Below are 17,547 nucleotides of genomic sequence, written 5' to 3' on the forward strand. Positions count from 1 at the left end.
TTGAAGCCCAGAGAGGGGTGGGAACAAGTTACCCAAAGACACCCAGGGAGTTAGGGGCTGAATTGGGACTAGTCCATAGCACTGCTAACCCCCTACACTCCCAATCTGGGGTCATAACCTCCCTCCTCGTCTGCCCCAGCTTGCCAGGCCTTTTCCGTGCATAGCTGGTTGAGATCTCTTCTCCGTGATGGTAAATAGCCGTTAATTTTTCCCCCAACTGTCCACAGGATCATCCGGACAAAAGTACAACAACCCCCGAACCAGCCGGTCCCAGCTTCCAGTCACAGCATAGGTAAGAAGAACTTCTTAAAAAAATTTAAAAATCTAATGGGCTCCAAATATTCTAAAGAACTTTTTAATCATTCTTATGGACAGATAATTCTGCATAAAACACTTCGGCACACGTACTAATGCGCCTTCTTTGTCATTCTCCAAGGGCTGAACCTGGTAAATGAATTTTATAAATACTGCTAAAAGGTTTTGAATTTTACTGATTATTATGATAAATAGCTTTCACCATGAGACAGAAAATTGAAATCTAAGCCAAAAAAAAAAAAATCCACTAATGGGGGTCTATAGAATGTCAGATAATTAAAGTAATAAATCAAGAAAGGGATACTTATTCATAACATTTTCTGCATCATTAGTCAGTAAGTAGTTTTGAATGTGTTTTTTTCTTCTATCAACCAGCCCTTCTACAATTCTTTGTGCACTTGCAGTCTTGAGTGAAGATGTGGCAAAACTTCCCAAACTTTCTCTCTCTCTCTCTCTCTCTCTCTCTCTCTCTCTCTCTCGCTCACTTCAATCTCATGTACTCCATGAACTGTCGAGGACTGCCAGTGGGGCTTTTGATACTCATGGGAGATAGTCTCAGTGAGCATGACTTATAAGGGTTGGGGGTCCTATTTCCAACTACTAAAGAGTTCAGAAGTTTCGCTTGCCTGTCCTTTCCCCGAAAAGACTGTGAGATGAAAATGACATGTGTCTATTTAAGACATATTATTTCTCCACTTGGGATAAAGGGAACACCTCTGGGGGGAAAGTTATTCTACTATAAGAAAGTGCTGACCATTCAGTTCAGTAAGCCTCTGATAGTCCCGGTCAATGTCACTAAATAATGCCTCAGACTGTGTAATGTTTCCCCACCTTTGTCACTCCCTCTTTAACTGAAGAAACCCCCCCGCAGTGATGGGGGATGGGCAGAGGCAGGCTTATAGTTCCAGCTCTGCCATTAACTCATCCAGTGAGTACGTCCCTTTACTTCTCCGAGTCTCAGTTTCCCCATTTGTGGACTGACGTGCACAAACTAGGTGCTCCCTGAGGTTTCTGATCCACCATGGTTGCCTCTGTGGATAAAGGTAAGAGAGAGTTCCTCCCTTCCATAAAATAATTATTTAGGAATCCATTCAAAAAGTGTTTGCTAAGCCCTGCTTTGCATGGAGACTAGTGTTATAAAGGAGGCAGGACAGAATCTCCATTCTCATGGGCTTCTCAGTCTAATAGGGGAATGTAACGAAGAGAAGTTTGCAAAACACTGAGATAAGGCTCAAGAAGGAAATACAGGATGCTGTGTGAGCCAAAGGCAGGGAACTGTTACCAGCTCTGTTGAGCTGGTGTGAAGAGGGTTGAGGAGGGCTCCTGGGGAAATGTTTGTGGCTGAGATTTCCCTTGTAGCTTTAACTATTTCGGATGACGGAGCAATGAATATGAGACTAAGAATACCCGATAATACTCTTGCAATTGGGTTAGAGGAATAATTCTACTTGTAGGTCAGCAGAATGCTTTGTCTCGGAAAGTTTTATAAAAAAATGTACCTTGTATGCGTCCAGGCCTTTATCGTTTACAGACTTATTGAGGAGTGAGGAAATGGAAGTTAGAGAGATTAAATAACTAGCCCAAGGTCACATTGCTCATAAGTGACGGAGCCAGAATTGGAACCTGGGTCTTTGGAGTCTGGCACAATCACAAGATAACCAGAACTATCGCTGGCTCTGTCAGCAACATGGCGAGCCTTGGTTATATGAGCTTGTAGGTTTTTAAAGTACCAAATGACGTGTGATCTTCTTTCTTCCTCTGTTCTTTGCACCTTAATACAGAAAAGGTTGTGAGATTTGCATAAATCTATTTTGAGGAGCTTCTTCTGGTGAAGGAAAAGAGAAGTTAACGATTTCTACTTCTGTGTCTCCTAAGGAAGATCTAAAATCTAACTCAGATATAAGAAGAAAGGCACTGTTCCCTCTAGGTCTGTAGGAGCAAGAGCTGGATATGCTCCCAGGAAAGCAACAAACAGCTTCTCACGCAACACCACCATTTCTAGTAATTTCCTACACTTTAGAGTCAAAGGCGGCTCCACCTGCCTCCAGCTAGTTATAGCCCAAGGAAATGTGTCAGAGATTGGTTTGTAGGTTTTAATGAACCAAGAGAGAATTCCCACAGCCCAGAAATGGAAATTCAGCTGTACAGCTTGAGAGGACCCTGCCGACTTGGCTGCTCTTTTCCCCTGGACTCTGGGGTTAGGAGTTAAAGTGAAACTTGCGCAAAACCTCCCCTCCCCTCCCCTCCCCTCCCCTGTTCTTATCCTTAGGAATGTAGAGACCTGGCCTTAGTCACAATAAGTCACTGAGCTCAGCCCACGTTTCTGGGCAGGGGAAATCAAGACTTTAAGTCAGTAGACCTGAGGCCAAGTGCTGGTGCTACTGCTTATTGGCTAGATGACATTTAGCGAATCACTTCACCTTATGGCGCCTTCAGTTTCCTCCTTTGACCCAGGAGTATAAATAACAGCACTTGACATTGTTGCAACCGTCAAATGAAAAGCAAGGCATTAATGTGAAGCGTATTATTGTTCTTCATTATTACTTAACGAGGGGCAGATTACTGTAAGGGTTCAGACTTCAGTTTCTGGATTCTGTGGCCTTGGGCAAGTCGCTTACCTTTCCTGAAGCCTGGGTTCCCTTACCTTTCCAATGAGATAACAACATCACCTCCCTTACAAGATTGTTCTTAGAATTAAATAAAATAATGCCTCAATGATGTCTGGCACAGAGTAAGTTCTCAGAAAACATCAGTTATCATTATGATATTATACATATCAGTATATATTATATGTGCACAATATATATTCTATTATATAGCCTATCATTATTACGTAATTAATATTGAATGTGAAAATCCAGGTAAACTAGAAGGAGAAAAGACAGTGAGGAACTGTAAAGAGAAGGAACAGTTTGCCATTTGGAGTTTTGTTGGCTAAGTGTATGAGTGTGCAGGTATTTATGTCCGTGTGGATGGGTGGATATGTAAGCAGGGAATGAAGCTGCCTAATGAGCGGTCTAGGCTGGTTGGTGGTAGGCCCCAGCTCCCCCCTCTCTCTTCCCCGTTCCCCTGCTTCCTGCATTCTTGGACAGGATTTGAGCTACTGCTCTTCTCACGCTGTCCTGTGTGCCTTTCTGCACCGTCAGCCCTCCTAGCTGCCCGTGCTCCCCCTTGCATCCCCCCAGCAGCAGAAAACCGGGGCAAATGCCCCGAGGGCTGCCCCCATCGCCCAGGTGTAGACGCTGCCATAGGGCGGGTGTCCTCCGCGAACATTCACTGCATTCCGCGCTCCCGCTGCTCCGCAAACAGTGGCATCCAGCCCAGTGTAGGGTGAGTGCTTTTGTTTTGGCCGGCTGCCCGGCAAAGCGCCCGCCCCCCACAGCCCTCCCGCTGGGCCCTGACCAGCCCCTCTCCCTCTGCACAGTGTCCACGGGCTCCGTGACGCAGGTGTCGTCGGTGAGCACGGACTCGGCCGGCTCCTCGTACTCCATCAGCGGTATCCTGGGCATCACGTCTCCCAGCGCAGACACCAACAAGCGCAAGAGAGATGAAGGTAAGAGATGCCTCTGCAGTCCTGTCCGGGGCGACCCGACCGGATGGGATCTGCTGTGGGGCCGTCAGTGAGGAGTAGAAACAAAGATGCCTGATGAGCACCGGAGTCCCCAGGTCGGGTGGACACGGGAAGGGGCTGGGTGCCCTGGGAGAGGCAGGCAGGGTACTGGCTGGGATTGCGGATTTCTCGCTAGTCTGCCCTCATCTTCACCCCTTGGGTGAAGGAAAGAGGGCCTGGCAGAGTCCTTGTGTTCTGAGCTTTGTGGTCTGTAAGAAACCTGTGTGCAGATCTGATGCCCAAGGGCACGGTGTGCAGGGTACAGTGCAAGGCCTTTTGTCTCCTTTCTTGGGGAGCCTGGGAGCCGAGGGCGTGCTGGGTGCCCTGCAGTGAGAGCCGCACACCTGGGCGGAGGGGGTCAACAGGTGGGTTCTCCCAGCTGGCTCTCCCAGAAAGCCTCCGACGACGAAGGCAGCGATGGTGGGGGGCTGAGGAAGTTAATCATCTCATCTCTGCCCTTGGGCCTGGAAGGAAGGAGTGCAGTGGCCTCCTGGGGATTACAAAGATGACAATCTTCCCAGTTGCTTTTTCTGAACCCCTGTGTATGCCTGCTGCCTGGGTCCCGGGAGCCGGCCATCTCTGTCCTGCACACAGGCCTACCTTAACCTGGGTTTCTGTTCCCTGATGGGCTGCCAGTGCAGCTGACGTTAATGGGTTTGAGAGGAGAAACGAACCCCTGGGAGTCTGTAAGACCTTCTCCAGGAGAGGGGGAAAAAAAAAACGCCTATGGTCTAGGGCCCGAGAGCTGCGTGACAGAAATCTTGATTCAATTATTCTGTTCCTCAGCACAATTCCCTTTCTCGGCTCCCTGTAAGGGATGTGTGTTCTCGTGAGCACATGCCTAAGTACTTAAGATCTGTAACTAGAAAATTGAGTCGGCCCAGCGGTGGATTGGCCTGTGGTCTTCGTGTTCTGGGCAGTGCAGAAGCTGGATCTCTGGCCTCCTCTTGGAGCTGTGGGGGCGCCGGGGCGGGGGGGGGGGATGATTCATGGCTTTGGAACTTCCCTCACCCCTTTCTCCTGTTCTAGACACTTGGAGCAGATGTCAGAAGTCTTTAACTCAGTGGGCGGTTGTGCTGTGTTACCGCAGGAGGCAGTGGGCCTACCATCTCTGTTGGTTTATGGGGTTGGTGCTGTCATCTTTTCTGCCATTGTCACCTGCACTCACAGCAGATGTGCCCAAGCTGGGGCCCGGCTGTGTTTGATCACAGTGGAGGGGCAGGTTGTGTGAGACTCCCTCACAGGCCGAGGGATCCCGGCACAGACTTTTGGAGAAATTAAAAAAAAAAAAATCTAGTTTGATGTCTATCACCAAATAGGTCCTGATTTGGCAGGGGGTGGGGGCTGTTTTACTGTGTTTGTGGAGCATTATATTGGCTTTTAGCTTCTGCTCATCGGCCACTGTTCAGCTTCTCATGCTGGTTTAAAAGGTATCGAGTGGGGGGCATTGAGGTGGCTTAGTCGGTTAAGCGTCCGACTCTTGATTTTGGCTCAGGTCATGATCTCGAGGTTTGTGAGATGGGGTCCCACATGGGGCTCTGTGCTGATAGCACGGAGCCTGCTTGGGATTCTCCCTCTCCCTCTCTCTCTGTCCCTCCCTGCCTTGTGCTCGCACGCACTGTGTCTCTCAAAATAAATAAACATTTAGAAATTAAAAAAGCTATCGAGTGGTCAGAATGCAGGTGCTGTTGGTCTAGACTGCTCTGTGCCATCAGATCATTTCTCGAGGACTGTGGCCCAGTTGGGGTATTGACCTTTAAGAAGGACAGTGACAGATTGAGATGTGTCCGGGTGGGTGTCACCTGGAATGGCAGGGATCTGGATATTACAGCGCCTGGAGAACACCTTGAGCCTCTAGGGTTGTTTCAATACAACAAAGAGAAGAATGAGCAGGACTGGACTGTTGCCTTCAAATATTTGGAGAGCTGGCCTAGAAGGTAAGAAGAATGAGACTTTGTTGTCTGGCCTTCAAGGCCAGTCTGCATCAGATTCAGAATTTCAGCTCAGTGTAAGAAAAAACTTGTAGATATGAGAGTGGTCTGAGGCAAAGGGAGCTACCTTGGTAGGTAGTGAGTGCCCTGTCACTAGAGGTATGTAAGTAGAGCCTAGGTGACCATGGGCTGGGGCTGCTGTATGAGAGCATCAAGGATCAGATGTAGGATTGGATACTCTTCGAGATCAAGTACTGATCTCCAGAAAGACCTGGGAAGTGATCTAGTCCGTTTTCCGGGGGCTAAGGGACAATGATTTGATGGTCCTGGAAGCCGACAGGATTGGGGAGAGTGGGAGCCCCAAATGGCAACCAGAGCCCCTTCTCCCCTTGCAGCACCAGGAGTGTGTTAAAGCAGAGAGGTGGGCAGAAGTGCCCTTGTTCACATCAGCAAACTGCCTTGAAGGACTACTCCCCAGTGCTCCCGGATACCCTTTCCCACCCTCCTTCCCTCCCTCCTTCCCTATCTTCCTGGATCCTGGCATTGGCTTCAGGGGGAGTTAAAGAGGCAGAAATTGTCACCCCTATCTTATAGGGGAGGAAACTGAGGCCCCAAAGAGTTCTGTGACATTGTCAAAGCCACACAGCTGGTGTGGCCTGGGGAGCTGGGAGCAGCTGGAGAGGCCCTGAAGGCCCCAGTTCCTTGGAATCCCCTCCCCCCCAACCCCCCCCCCCCCCAGCTCTCATTACCCTTAGTCCCTCCAAAGAGATGCTTGGGAGGTAGAGCAGCCTGGGGCTGGGCAGAGCCTGGGGACAGTGTGAGGAAGAGTTTCAAGCAGAAGGGACTGGTCAGCAGGTTGGATGCTGCCAAGAGCGTGATGAAGAAGTCAGAAACCAGCATTGCTGGGCGCACTGGAGGGCTGGCCTCTTGCGGAAGACCACGGCACTGTTTTTCACAGGAGCCCTTGACAGCCTGAGGGAAGGGCTATGAGGAAGAGAGGCACAAAGGGCCAAGAGGAAGAGGCCAAGAGGAATCCTCACCCCCATTTCTCAGATGAGGCGACTGAGGCTCTGCAAGGTGGATTCTACTTTGCAGTCATCTCCAGCTAGGACTTCGGTTTTGCCCTGTGGGCAGTTCCTGCTGCCACTCTCATGCCCAGGCCTCAGGACAGGGGTGGGTGGTTACAGAGTCTAGTCACAAAGGGCCTGCCCTCTAGAGCTCACAGGCTGGGGTCAAGACTGACAAACCCAAAGTCCCTCCAATGGTCAGTGTGTAAGATGGTGCTGTGATGGACGGTGACACCAGAGGGGAAGAAGAGCAAGGCAGGGAGGGGCAGATTTTGACCAAAGGGATCCAGGAAGGCTCCTCCTAGGAGGTGGCCCTTTATCAAGGGAAAAATAGTTTATACTGCTTCTGTTTTTTTTTTTTTTAACGTTTATTTATTTTTGAGACAGAGGGAGACAGAGCATGAACGGGGGAGGGTCAGAGAGAGGGAGACACAGAATCCGAAGTAGGCTCCAGGCTGAGCTGTCAGCACAGAGCCCGACGCGGGGCTGCAACTCACAGAACATGAGATCATGACCTGAGCCGAAGTCAGACGCTCAACTGACTGAGCCACCCAGGCGCCCCTGCTTCTGTTTTTAAAATCAAATGAAATTTAAATTTTAGTTCCTCAGTTACACCCGCCACATTTCAAAGTGTTCAGTAGCCTCACGGTGTGCTGAGTGGCCACTGTATCAGATGATATGGCTTTGATGCAAGTGCTTGGCGCACAGTAGCTGCTCAAGAAGAGTGCTTCTTGGTGGAATGGGTCAGTCATGTGCTTGTGGAGGGTTCACAGTTAGTAAGGAGGGGGAGTGGGCAATCTCCTCAACCAGGAGGGTTTCTGTTTGGTATTTTGGGCTTCCACAGAAAGCTCTATTTGAATAAAGACTTCTGTAGCAAAAACAAAAAAGTTAGGGCACTGTTAGACTAGTGGATTGCCAGGGGCCCCTTTGGTCTAGAAATTCTAGGACTCTCCCCTGGGACATTTGCCTCCAAGATCAGCTTTGGGGATGTGGCCGCTGTGTCCTGATCTCAGATGAGCTGTGTGCGACTCAGGTGGCAGAGAAGGCCCTGGGGCCTCTGAGGGCAGAGCTGGGGCTGGCTGAGGGAAGCTACGGGAAGCAGATTGTAGCTCAGTGCAAGGAACTGCTTTCAGATAACAGCCAGGCTAGGCCAAGGATGGAAGCATTAGCTTGGGAAGGGAATGAGCTCCCTGTCATCAGATGTGTGATCAGGGACTAGACAAAGGAGAGGCAGAAGAGCCAAAGAAGGCATTCTGATTTGGATCCCATGACTTTGAGACCTGTTACAATCTGGGTAGCAGGTGCTTCTGTGACCTCCTATGTCTGCAAGTAGTTTTCCCTACTTGTTTTTCCCTTCTGCCACCTGACTCTGAGGTGGCCGTCCACATGGACTTGACTGGGCAGAGGCCACATCGCATGTGTTTCTCTCCCTGGTCAGCTCCTTGGCACAAGGCACAGTGCCCAGAGGTGCTCAGGAGTTCTGTGGCTGGTACTGAGAGCTTTTGTGAAGTCTCTGGTGTAGGCCTCAGGAATCCCACTGGGCCAGGGGGACAGAGCCTGATGCGGTGCTTCCCCACTAGGAGGCTGGACTGGGCCAGGCAGGAGCGGCTGTGAACAGTGGCCATGGGTGAAAGGGCAGCCCCAGACCCTGTGTTTCTTCCTGGGCCTTGGATCTCCGGTGGGGTCTCTGTCCACCATCTATCTCCAGGGCCCCCATTAAGGTCCCCTTGACTCCCCCCTCCTCTCCAACCCCCAGAATTTGAAAAGCTCTGATGAGCACACCAAGGTCAGCTGAGCGAGAATCCCTTTCACTAGCTCAGAAGGCTGCCCAGTCCAGGACCAGTGTGGACTGTGGGAGCCACAGCTCCTTTGTGAGCAGTAGAGGTACACTGCAGGTGGAATTTCTGGCCTTCTGTCCCCCGGCTTCTCTCTGCCTGAAGAGGGCACAGGAAAGGCATCCAAAATCCCTAGGTGGCCTGTCCTTTTCAAGAAATGCCAAGTCCAGCATGACTCTCAAGGAGAGGATTGGGGGGCATTTAGGAGGGGCTCCTGTCATGACTATCTCTACCCCTTTCTGGGGGTGCCTGTCTCTTCCTCATGTCTTTCATTCGGGGGTGCATCTTATCCAGTGTTATCTGCCTTTGTTTGTGTCCTGTTAATAGACTTTTTCTGTCTGCTTCTGTCTGGTCTAGTGTGCATGCTCTCTCTCTCTCTCTCTCTCACGCACACACACTCACACTCTGTCACTCACGGTCTCACACATACACACGCTGTTGCACACCCGCTCTCTCTCACACACTCTTTCACACACATACACACTCCCTGTCTTTGTCACACACTCACACACAGACACACACTGTCACATACATACTGTCTCACACACACACACACACACACACACACACACACACCTCTCTGTCTCTCTCGTTCCTCTCTCTTTCTCTCACACATGCTCAGTCACTTTTTCTTTTCTTGTATTCACTCTTGCTTGCCCTCTTGCCAACTCTCTGCTCCTCTCTCTCCCAGGTTGGGAGCCCCAGCTCATCCCTGCTCTGCAGACCTCCATGGGACCCCACGCAGGGAGGGAAGGGCTTTCAGAAGCTCACAGACCGACCCCCTCCCCCACCACGGGCAGACCCTGATCTTCTTCTATCAGGACCCTTTTCCTTGTTGGACACTCCCATCCTATCTGCTGCTCCCTGGCTTGGGATGGAAGGCTGGGGACGAAGGTGCAGAGACCCCTCTCGGATTTGCCAGAAGGGAATGGATGTGTGAAAAGAGTTATCGGCAGCCCTTGATTCCACAGATCGCTCATCTCTGGAGAGCCCACGATGAGATGGTGAGGTGTTGAGGCAAGGACACAGGCTCACAGGCCAGGGACAGAGCAACATGAGGACTTCCTGGTGTGAAATCTTCGGCGAGTGACTTAATCTCTCTGACCCCCCACTTTGTCATCTGGAAAATATCCGTAGTACAAGCCTTGTGGGTTATTGTGAGGATAAAATGAAATCATACCCTCAAAGGGTTTAGCCCCAGGGGCCATAGTAAGTGCTTAATAAATGGCCACGGAGGAGAGTGGGGCTGGAGGGTGTGAGGCCAGTCACAGGCTGAAGTCAAGCAGTCGCTAGCCTTCTGTTTGGTGGCTGAAACTAGGGATCTGCCCACCGCAGTCTTCCTGTTTGTAAGGCCTCTGCTGTGGCATCGAGACTGAACAACAGTGCCCCCAGGTGTCAGCAGCAAGACGAAGGGCCACTTGCTTTCCTTTGCTTCCTTTCCTCAGGACCTTGGTCTTCCAGCCCCCTGATGGAAAAGAGTAAAAGGATCAAGTCTCAGTCCACAAAGAGTGGCCCTAGGTACACAAGAGAGGCTCCAAGATGGAGGGCAGAGGGCAGAGCACCTGGGCCTGGGAGGGCTGGGGGTGGGGTCATCAGCTTGGACCTCAGGGCTCCCCTGTTGGAGTGAAGGGCCTTGGAGAACATCTAGGACATGTCATTCCAGTCATTATCCAGAGGAGAAAACAGACTTGGAGAAGAGAAAGGGTCTGACCAGGTCACGTGGTAAAAATCTGGAAAACCCAGAGGGAGGGAATGGACTCTTCAGAACATCCTTGGTATCCAGCTGCCTTTTGATGTGGCAACTCTCAGTTTCTTCTGTCCCTTCTCTCCCATTCTCCTTTCCGGCTGCTGCCCCCACTGTTGAAAGCCACCAGGAACCTCATCTGCCTGTGCTGGGACAGAGGGGCTCTGACCCCTGACTCATCCCCAGGGCGAACCTCAACTCTTGACAATGAGCCTTGCCCTTCCTGCCTTGCCTCCCGTTCCTCTTCCTTGTCCCTTCTGTGCTTCTGCTCCCTGTGCGTTCTCTGAGCTTTCCTGTCTCCAGGCCATTATCCACACAGGGGGCCCTCCCACAGGAGTGCTGTCCTTGAGGCTGGTCTGTTGGCCTGGCCTGGTTCCCAGAGCCAGCCCACTCCCTGCAGGGATTTTCAGTGTTGGACCAGTAGTCCTTCACAGCCAGGCCCAGGATGGAGCATTGGAAGCCAGAGAGCCTCTGCAGAGAGGGAAAGGAGTGACTAGCATTTTGTCTCCGTCTTTCCTGGGGCTTTACCAGGGCAGGCCTCCCTTCCCCAGCCCTCCATGAGGTGCCCCCCTGGAGGTCTCCTCAGGCTGCCCATGCAGGGGGCCCTTCTCTGAGTTCTTTCTTTGTCTATCTGTGCAGGGCTCAGAACCAAGGTTCCCACTGGGAGGGGGATCGCTTAGAAGCCAGGTGGCAATTCCCAGCCTGGCAGTCATGCTTTACTTGGCTTGCCTTGGAGTTAAAGTAATTTTTGATTAGTTACCGACATTTAAAAATCAGATTTCATATGTGGATGTTTGGCTTTTCTTGGGGGAAAAAAACCCCCAAAACTCCAATCTGGCAACACTGGGCAGACTTTCCCACGTAGCCATGACCGTCTGTGGCTGCTGGGCCTGCGGGCCTCAGGCTGCTCCCTATTCAACTTGCTCTCAGTTATTCGTGCTCCGTTTTTCTCTACCTGAAGGCCTTTGAGTTTCTGGAGTCCTAGAGTGGACTTGGAGGAACAAGCATGAGTCCAGTCGATGTAACTAAAGCCTGTGCGGGGCAGCACCATGACCTGGCCCAATGGAGCTCTGTGTGTGTGTGTGTGTGTGTGTGTACACGTGTGCGTGTGGTCAGGGAAGTAGGCAGTCAGGTTCTTAGGCCAGTGGTGAGTGGGGTAAGGCACGGTAGTAAGGCAAGGTCAAGGAGCCACACCTCCCGTAGCCCAGAAGAGCAGTGAAATCGAGGTCATTTAGTCCACACCTACCAGATGAGACAGGCACAGAGGTCCCAGGCTTTGCCTCCGGGCGTGCAGGGGGTGCTGAGTGGCAGTGGTGATAGGGACCCAGGTTTCCATCTCCCAACCTGGCTGGCCACTTTCCGTATCCTTCTGGCTGTGTCATCATTGGCACTCTGAGAAGTGTCAGAGACTTTCTTGGTAAAGCAGAGGACCTGAGGCCAGGTGGCCAGTTGGAAGGGCTCCTTGGGCCTTTCCCTAGTGCCTAGGGCCTGTCCCTTGGGTGTGTGTGGGGGGGTTGAGTTTCAGTTCCTCCTGGCCCCCGGGTCCCTGAGTTTCACTTTGATTCAGTGAGTGAAAGCCTGTGTGAGAGCCAGCACCACTGAATACCCCATCCACCCCTCCCTGCCCCTGTTTTCACGCTTGTTTTGCCCACACCTTCCCCTCTCACCCCCCAGCTCCCCTTCCCATGGTCTGTGGTCTGGTGTTCTGGAGAACCCTAGGGAATGTAAAGGATAGGGTGACAGAGTGTGAGGGATCTCAGTTCAGGGAGCTGGTTCTGAGGTCAGCCAGAACAAGAATTCTGGGGTCAGCTGAGGGGACAGCTTAAGGGATAGAGTCTCCACAGTGGACGGGCTCCCACTGGCTTTCTTCCCCGATCTGTGTCTGCTGCCCTGTGGGGCAGAAAATCCCACAGTCCCTTCTCTCTGGCTTTGGAATATGGTTAAACCTTGGCCACAGTCTGAGGCTCGGGGCTTCACAGGGCTCCAAACTACTAGAGGCTTATAAGGCAGGTGCAGGAGCCCGGAAGGAGGGGGATAGGACCTCTGGGCCCCTGTCCTGACTCTGTGGCTAACTTACTGGTGACCTTGGAGGGAATCCCTTCCTCTCTCTAGGCCTATTTCCTCATCTATGATATGGGATCAAGGGATTCCTAAGGTTTTTTTTGTGGCACCAAGATTCTGAGCTTCTCCTAGTCCCATCTCAAATACTGTTGCAGTATTTTAGAACAATGGTTCTCCAATTTTTGGTCTTGGGACCCCTTTAAACGCTTAAAAATTATCAAGGACCCCAAGAAGGTTTTTAGTTTAAAACATAAAAGTTTAAATACTTACTTATTAATTCATAAAAAATAATAGGGGTGCCTGGGTGGCTCAGTCGGTTAAGCATCCAGCTTCAGCTCAGGTTATAATCTCACAGCTTGTGAGTTTGAGCCCCGCTTCTGGAGCCTGCTTCGGATTCTGTGTCTCCCTCTCTCTCTGCCCCTCCCCTGCTTGTGCTCTGTCTCTCTCTCTCTTTCTCAAAAATAAACATTAAAAAATTAAAGAAAATAGTAATAAACAAGTAACATAAGTAATGTGTTTGAAATAAGAAAGAATCATATTTTCCATACCAAAAAATTTAGTCAGAGTGGCATTGCTTTATGATTTTGCAAATCTCTTTAGTGTCTGGCTTAATAGAAGACAGCTGGATTCTCAGATCTGCTTCCTTATCCAAGCTGCTGTGATACCACACATCCTAGTGCCTTTGGAAAACTCCACTGTGTACTTGTGAGAGGGTGAGAGTCAATGAGGCCAATAAAATCTTGGATTTATTATGAAAATAGTTTTGGCCTCACAGGACCCCCTGAAAAGGTCTTGGGGTCCCTCAAGGGGTCCCTGGACTATACTTTGAGAATCTCTGCTTCAGGCTACTGGGGACTCTGAGCTTGCTTACTTATCGCTTATACAGAGAGGGAAAGCAGTTAAATAGTTTTTACTAAAAGGAAAGGTACCATCAGTTCCCCCTATTTTTAGCTCCTGAAGGCAGGGGGAGCCATGGAAGGTCTTTGAGCCGGGGGGGGGGGGGGGGGGGCGGGGAGTAACAAGACATGCTGGGCTTTGGAAATCCTCCTGTAGCACATTGGGTATGCAGTGCTTACTCCTCTCCCAAGTGTGAGCTCCCACAGAAAGGCGCAGCTACTGAGGTTTCTTTCATTGCCAGCAGAATGTCTGTAGGGCTTGAGGTCTGACCTCCCTCCAGCAGGCTTTCTTCAGGGTAAAAAGCAGCCACCCAGTGCTCCCTATGAGACTGGAGAGCGGGCATTCTGAGACCCAACCACATCTCCCCAACCCAGCTCAGCTCTGCACTAGCTGGCAGATCCCTGAGATCTCATGCTGGGCATAGTTTTGGTGGGGAAAAAAAAAACCCAGGTAATAATATTGAATAGGAATGGAAAAAAATTGAAATAAAGTAGTAGGTTTGGTATTTATCTGAACTCCTGCTATTTGAGGAAAAGTAGGTCTGAAAGGCAATTGAGAGGGGAGATTTCTGTTCTGATTCCATAGGCGCTTCTAGATGTTTCTGGAATGCCAGTGGTTGGGCACTGGTGTGTGTGCATCTATGTGCATGTGCGTGTGTGTGTGTGTGTACAGTTTCACTTTGGAATGTCCAGTTTTCCTCTTCATTGGTACAAGCTTATTACTTGTACTAGTCTTTCCTTGGACTAATGGACTAAAATGGAGGAGAGGGAGGTGTCCTAAGGTAATTTGAGAAGAACTGAGAGACCAGGGCTTAAAGGTGTTAGAGAAGATGCATATGAGAAAGAGATTACTTGTAGTGTAATGAACTGAGCTATGTATGAGGGGAAACAAAACCATGGCCCCTGGAGAAACTCAAGGAGGAGGATGAAAAGCGACAAGAAGGTCAGGCACTTCCCTGTACTAGCCACCAGGTGGCACCATTGACCCAAGACAGCTTAGTTGCTGTCCAGGGTTGGGGACAAGAGGGGTAACAGGGCAGTGTGTAATGGCCATGTGGGAGTTTGTAATTCAGTGGGGGGTGGCGGTGGCCAGGTAGGCTGACTGTTTCCTAGAGACTTCTTTCAAAGCGTTTAGTCAGGGCAGGCAGAGGCTGGACCATCCTTGTTGGAGATCAGTCTGGTCTTTCCTCAACTCCATGGTGCAGATGTCTAGATATAAACCTTTCTGAGAGTCAAGTCTTTGGTTCTATTCTAAGCCTTTACTGGTTGTGTGGCCTTGGGCAAGTCATTTCTCTCTTTTTTTTCTTCCTTCCTTCCTTCCTCGCTCACTAGCCCCTCCCCCCCGCCCCCCCCCCCCCTTCTCTCTCTCTCTCCTCTTCTTTGTTCCACACCCAGCATGGTGCCCAGTGCAGGGCTTGAACTCATGACCCTGAGATCAAGACCTGAGCTGAGATCAAGATTCAGACACTTTAACTGACTGAGCCACCCAGGCCAAGTCACTTCTTTCTGAGTCTTGTTTTCTGCATGTCAAAATGTGGAGATTTGAACAGGCAGTTTTCGTGGTCTTTTGGGCTCTGACATTCTGTGGTATGCCTGAGGGAACACGGGAGGGAGATGGAGTTAAATTCAGGATCATTCAGCTGTATTACCTTGGGCAGGTCCCTTCCCATCTGTGGGGATTATAGTAACATCTCCCTCAGACTTTTTGGATAAAGTAGCAGCCTCGAAAAGACTTTGCAATCTTTTTTGGTCCTGTAGGACAAAGAGGATTGCTATTTATTATTTCCCCTGGAATTGAAGTTGGCCAGAGGCAAATCCTTACAGTGTAGAAAGTTTGTGCCTCTGCCTGTGACCACCAATAAAGGCCTTATGGCAGGTGCTGCTCAAGGTCACTGTATTTCTTGAATCTCCTCATTTCTCTCCATCTCCACTGCTACTGCCTCAGTCCAAGCACTCTCTCATTTGAACTATTGCTTATAGCTTCCTAGTGGGTCCCTACCTCCAATGTCTCTGACTTCTCCAAACAGTCCACTTTCCACAGAGCAGCCCCAGATGCACTTCTGAAATAGTTCTGATCAGTGACTCACCTAAAGGGCTTTTGCTCTTCAGCTCTACCTGTTGTTCTCAGAAGCCCAGCAGACTTAAAAAGGCTGCAAGGCCCTCTGTGATCAGCCTCCTGCCCATCTCAGGAGCCTCATCTCTCTCCACCCTCCTTTTTTCATGCTTATTCCAGCCACACCAAACCTCTTTCCATGTCTTGTTCTTTCCTGCTTGCAGCCTAAGCTTTCTGTGCATGGGTTGTAGGATCAGGCAGTGGGGGCTCTGATGCTGACTCCACCAATGCCTACGCATGTGACTTTGGGCAAGTTATTTGACCTGAGCCTCAGCCTAAGTTTCCCCATATATAGAATGAGGGCACAAATTATGCCTATGATTGGGCTGTTATGTGGATCGTATGAGGTAATGCGTGTAAAGTGCCTCTGTGTGTGATACATGCTCAATAAAGGATGCCTCTTATTATGGTGCTGTTCTCCCTGCCTGGGAAATTGTCCCTTCTTGCCCACCATTTACCCAGGTGACATCCCAAATCTTTAGGATCCAGCATGAATATCACTTCCTAAGCGAGGGCTTCCTTGGTGCTCACTCTTGCCGGCTCCCCTGGCCCCACCCTCAGCACACAGAACCTGCCTGTTGATAAAAATACCACATTGGTCATTGTCTGCCCTGTGAGACTGTGTCTGCAGTGCTCATCACTGTTGCCCTAGTACCCAGCACAGGGACTGGTTCATGGTAGCAAATATGTACTGAATAGGGACTCTGGATGACATAGAAGCCTGGAGCCCATCTGGTCGGTGGATGCTGGCGGCTGTGTAGAACCCAGAGCCTTGCACATCAAACATCCACCCATTCTTGCCTGACCCCAAAGCCTCTGTCCTCCAGCCGCTGCTGTCTGGCCCCATAGAAAGGATCTCATGGCAACCATTCCAGAAGGGAAGGGAGCTCCTTGGTCTAAATACACGTATACGCGTGTACAGATGCGCATGCACACACATATGTGCATGCTGGTGCCTTCAGCCCCTATCCTGCCTGCCACACCTGAGCATATGTTCCAGTGTGTGGCCCCAAATCGCAACTACAATGCGGCACAACTCTAATGGGTAGCACTTACTGTTTACTGTATGCATTTTAAATTATTAATGCATTTAATACTCACCACCACAGCACCAGGTAGGTACTCCTATCATCCCTGTTTTATAGAGATTCAAAGAGATTGGGGAAGTTGTCCAAGGTCACATAGCCCCAACATTCAACAGTGGCAGTGTTGGGACTGGCACCTGGGTGGTCGCCATCCTGATCTTCCTCTCATATGGTGTCGCAAAGGATGGCATCAGTGGGAACTCCCCCAGCTCTCAATTCCACCTCCACACCCCCCCCCCACCCCCCCCGCCGCCCGCTGCCCCGTCCGTTTCTGCCATCCTGTCCTCCTGCCAGTCTGAGCACAGGGGGCGACCTTGGCTCAGAGCCTGCTTTATTTATTTATTTTTTTTAACGTTTATTTATTTTTGAGACAGAGAGAGACAGAGCATGAACAGGGGAGGGGCAGAGAGAGAGGGAGACACAGAATCCGAAACGGGCTCCAGGCTCTGAGCTGTCAGCACAGAGCCCGACGCGGGGCTCGAACTCACGGACCGTGAGATCATGACCTGAGCTGAAGTCAGACGCTTAACCCACTGAGCCACCCAGGCGCCCCAGAGCCTGCTTTGTTAATTAGGTGCTCCACTTCGGAGGTTTCCCCCAGCACCGCTGTGCACACTTTCTTGTCACACCTTCAAGTTGGTCAGTTTCAAGCGCAATAATTGGCTGATCACACATAGGCTTTAAACCACAGCTGGGTAGTGCAGCGGGTGGACTAGAGTTTGGACCCAGCCCTTCCGGGTACCAGCTGTGCGAGCTTTGACAGGGGTCTTCTCTGAGTTTCAGTTTCCTTGCCTGTCAAAGGGGATAATAATTTTGGCTTTTCCTGGCAATTAAAAAATGTTACTTGTGATATTTCACTAGGCACTGGCATGTGGCAAGTTTCAAAATCG

The 17,547-nt window shown here is 50.5% G+C and overlaps 1 protein-coding gene across 4 annotated transcripts in view; it reads left to right on the plus strand.

Moving 5' to 3' along the window:
• The window catches only part of PAX5 (paired box 5), a 195,746-nt gene that overhangs the window by 27,464 nt on the left and 150,735 nt on the right, over positions 1–17,547 (plus strand). For all 4 annotated transcript variants that reach the window (XM_058694895.1, XM_058694897.1, XM_058694896.1 and 1 more), the window contains exons 4-5: positions 228–292; positions 3,740–3,868. In XM_058694895.1, the coding sequence (XP_058550878.1) occupies positions 228–292; positions 3,740–3,868 (194 nt within the window). The remainder of the gene's footprint in view (positions 1–227; positions 293–3,739; positions 3,869–17,547) is intronic.

This window comes from Neofelis nebulosa, chromosome 12 (assembly GCF_028018385.1).
Source record: "Neofelis nebulosa isolate mNeoNeb1 chromosome 12, mNeoNeb1.pri, whole genome shotgun sequence".
In the NCBI taxonomy this organism is placed as follows: Eukaryota; Metazoa; Chordata; class Mammalia; order Carnivora; family Felidae; genus Neofelis; species Neofelis nebulosa.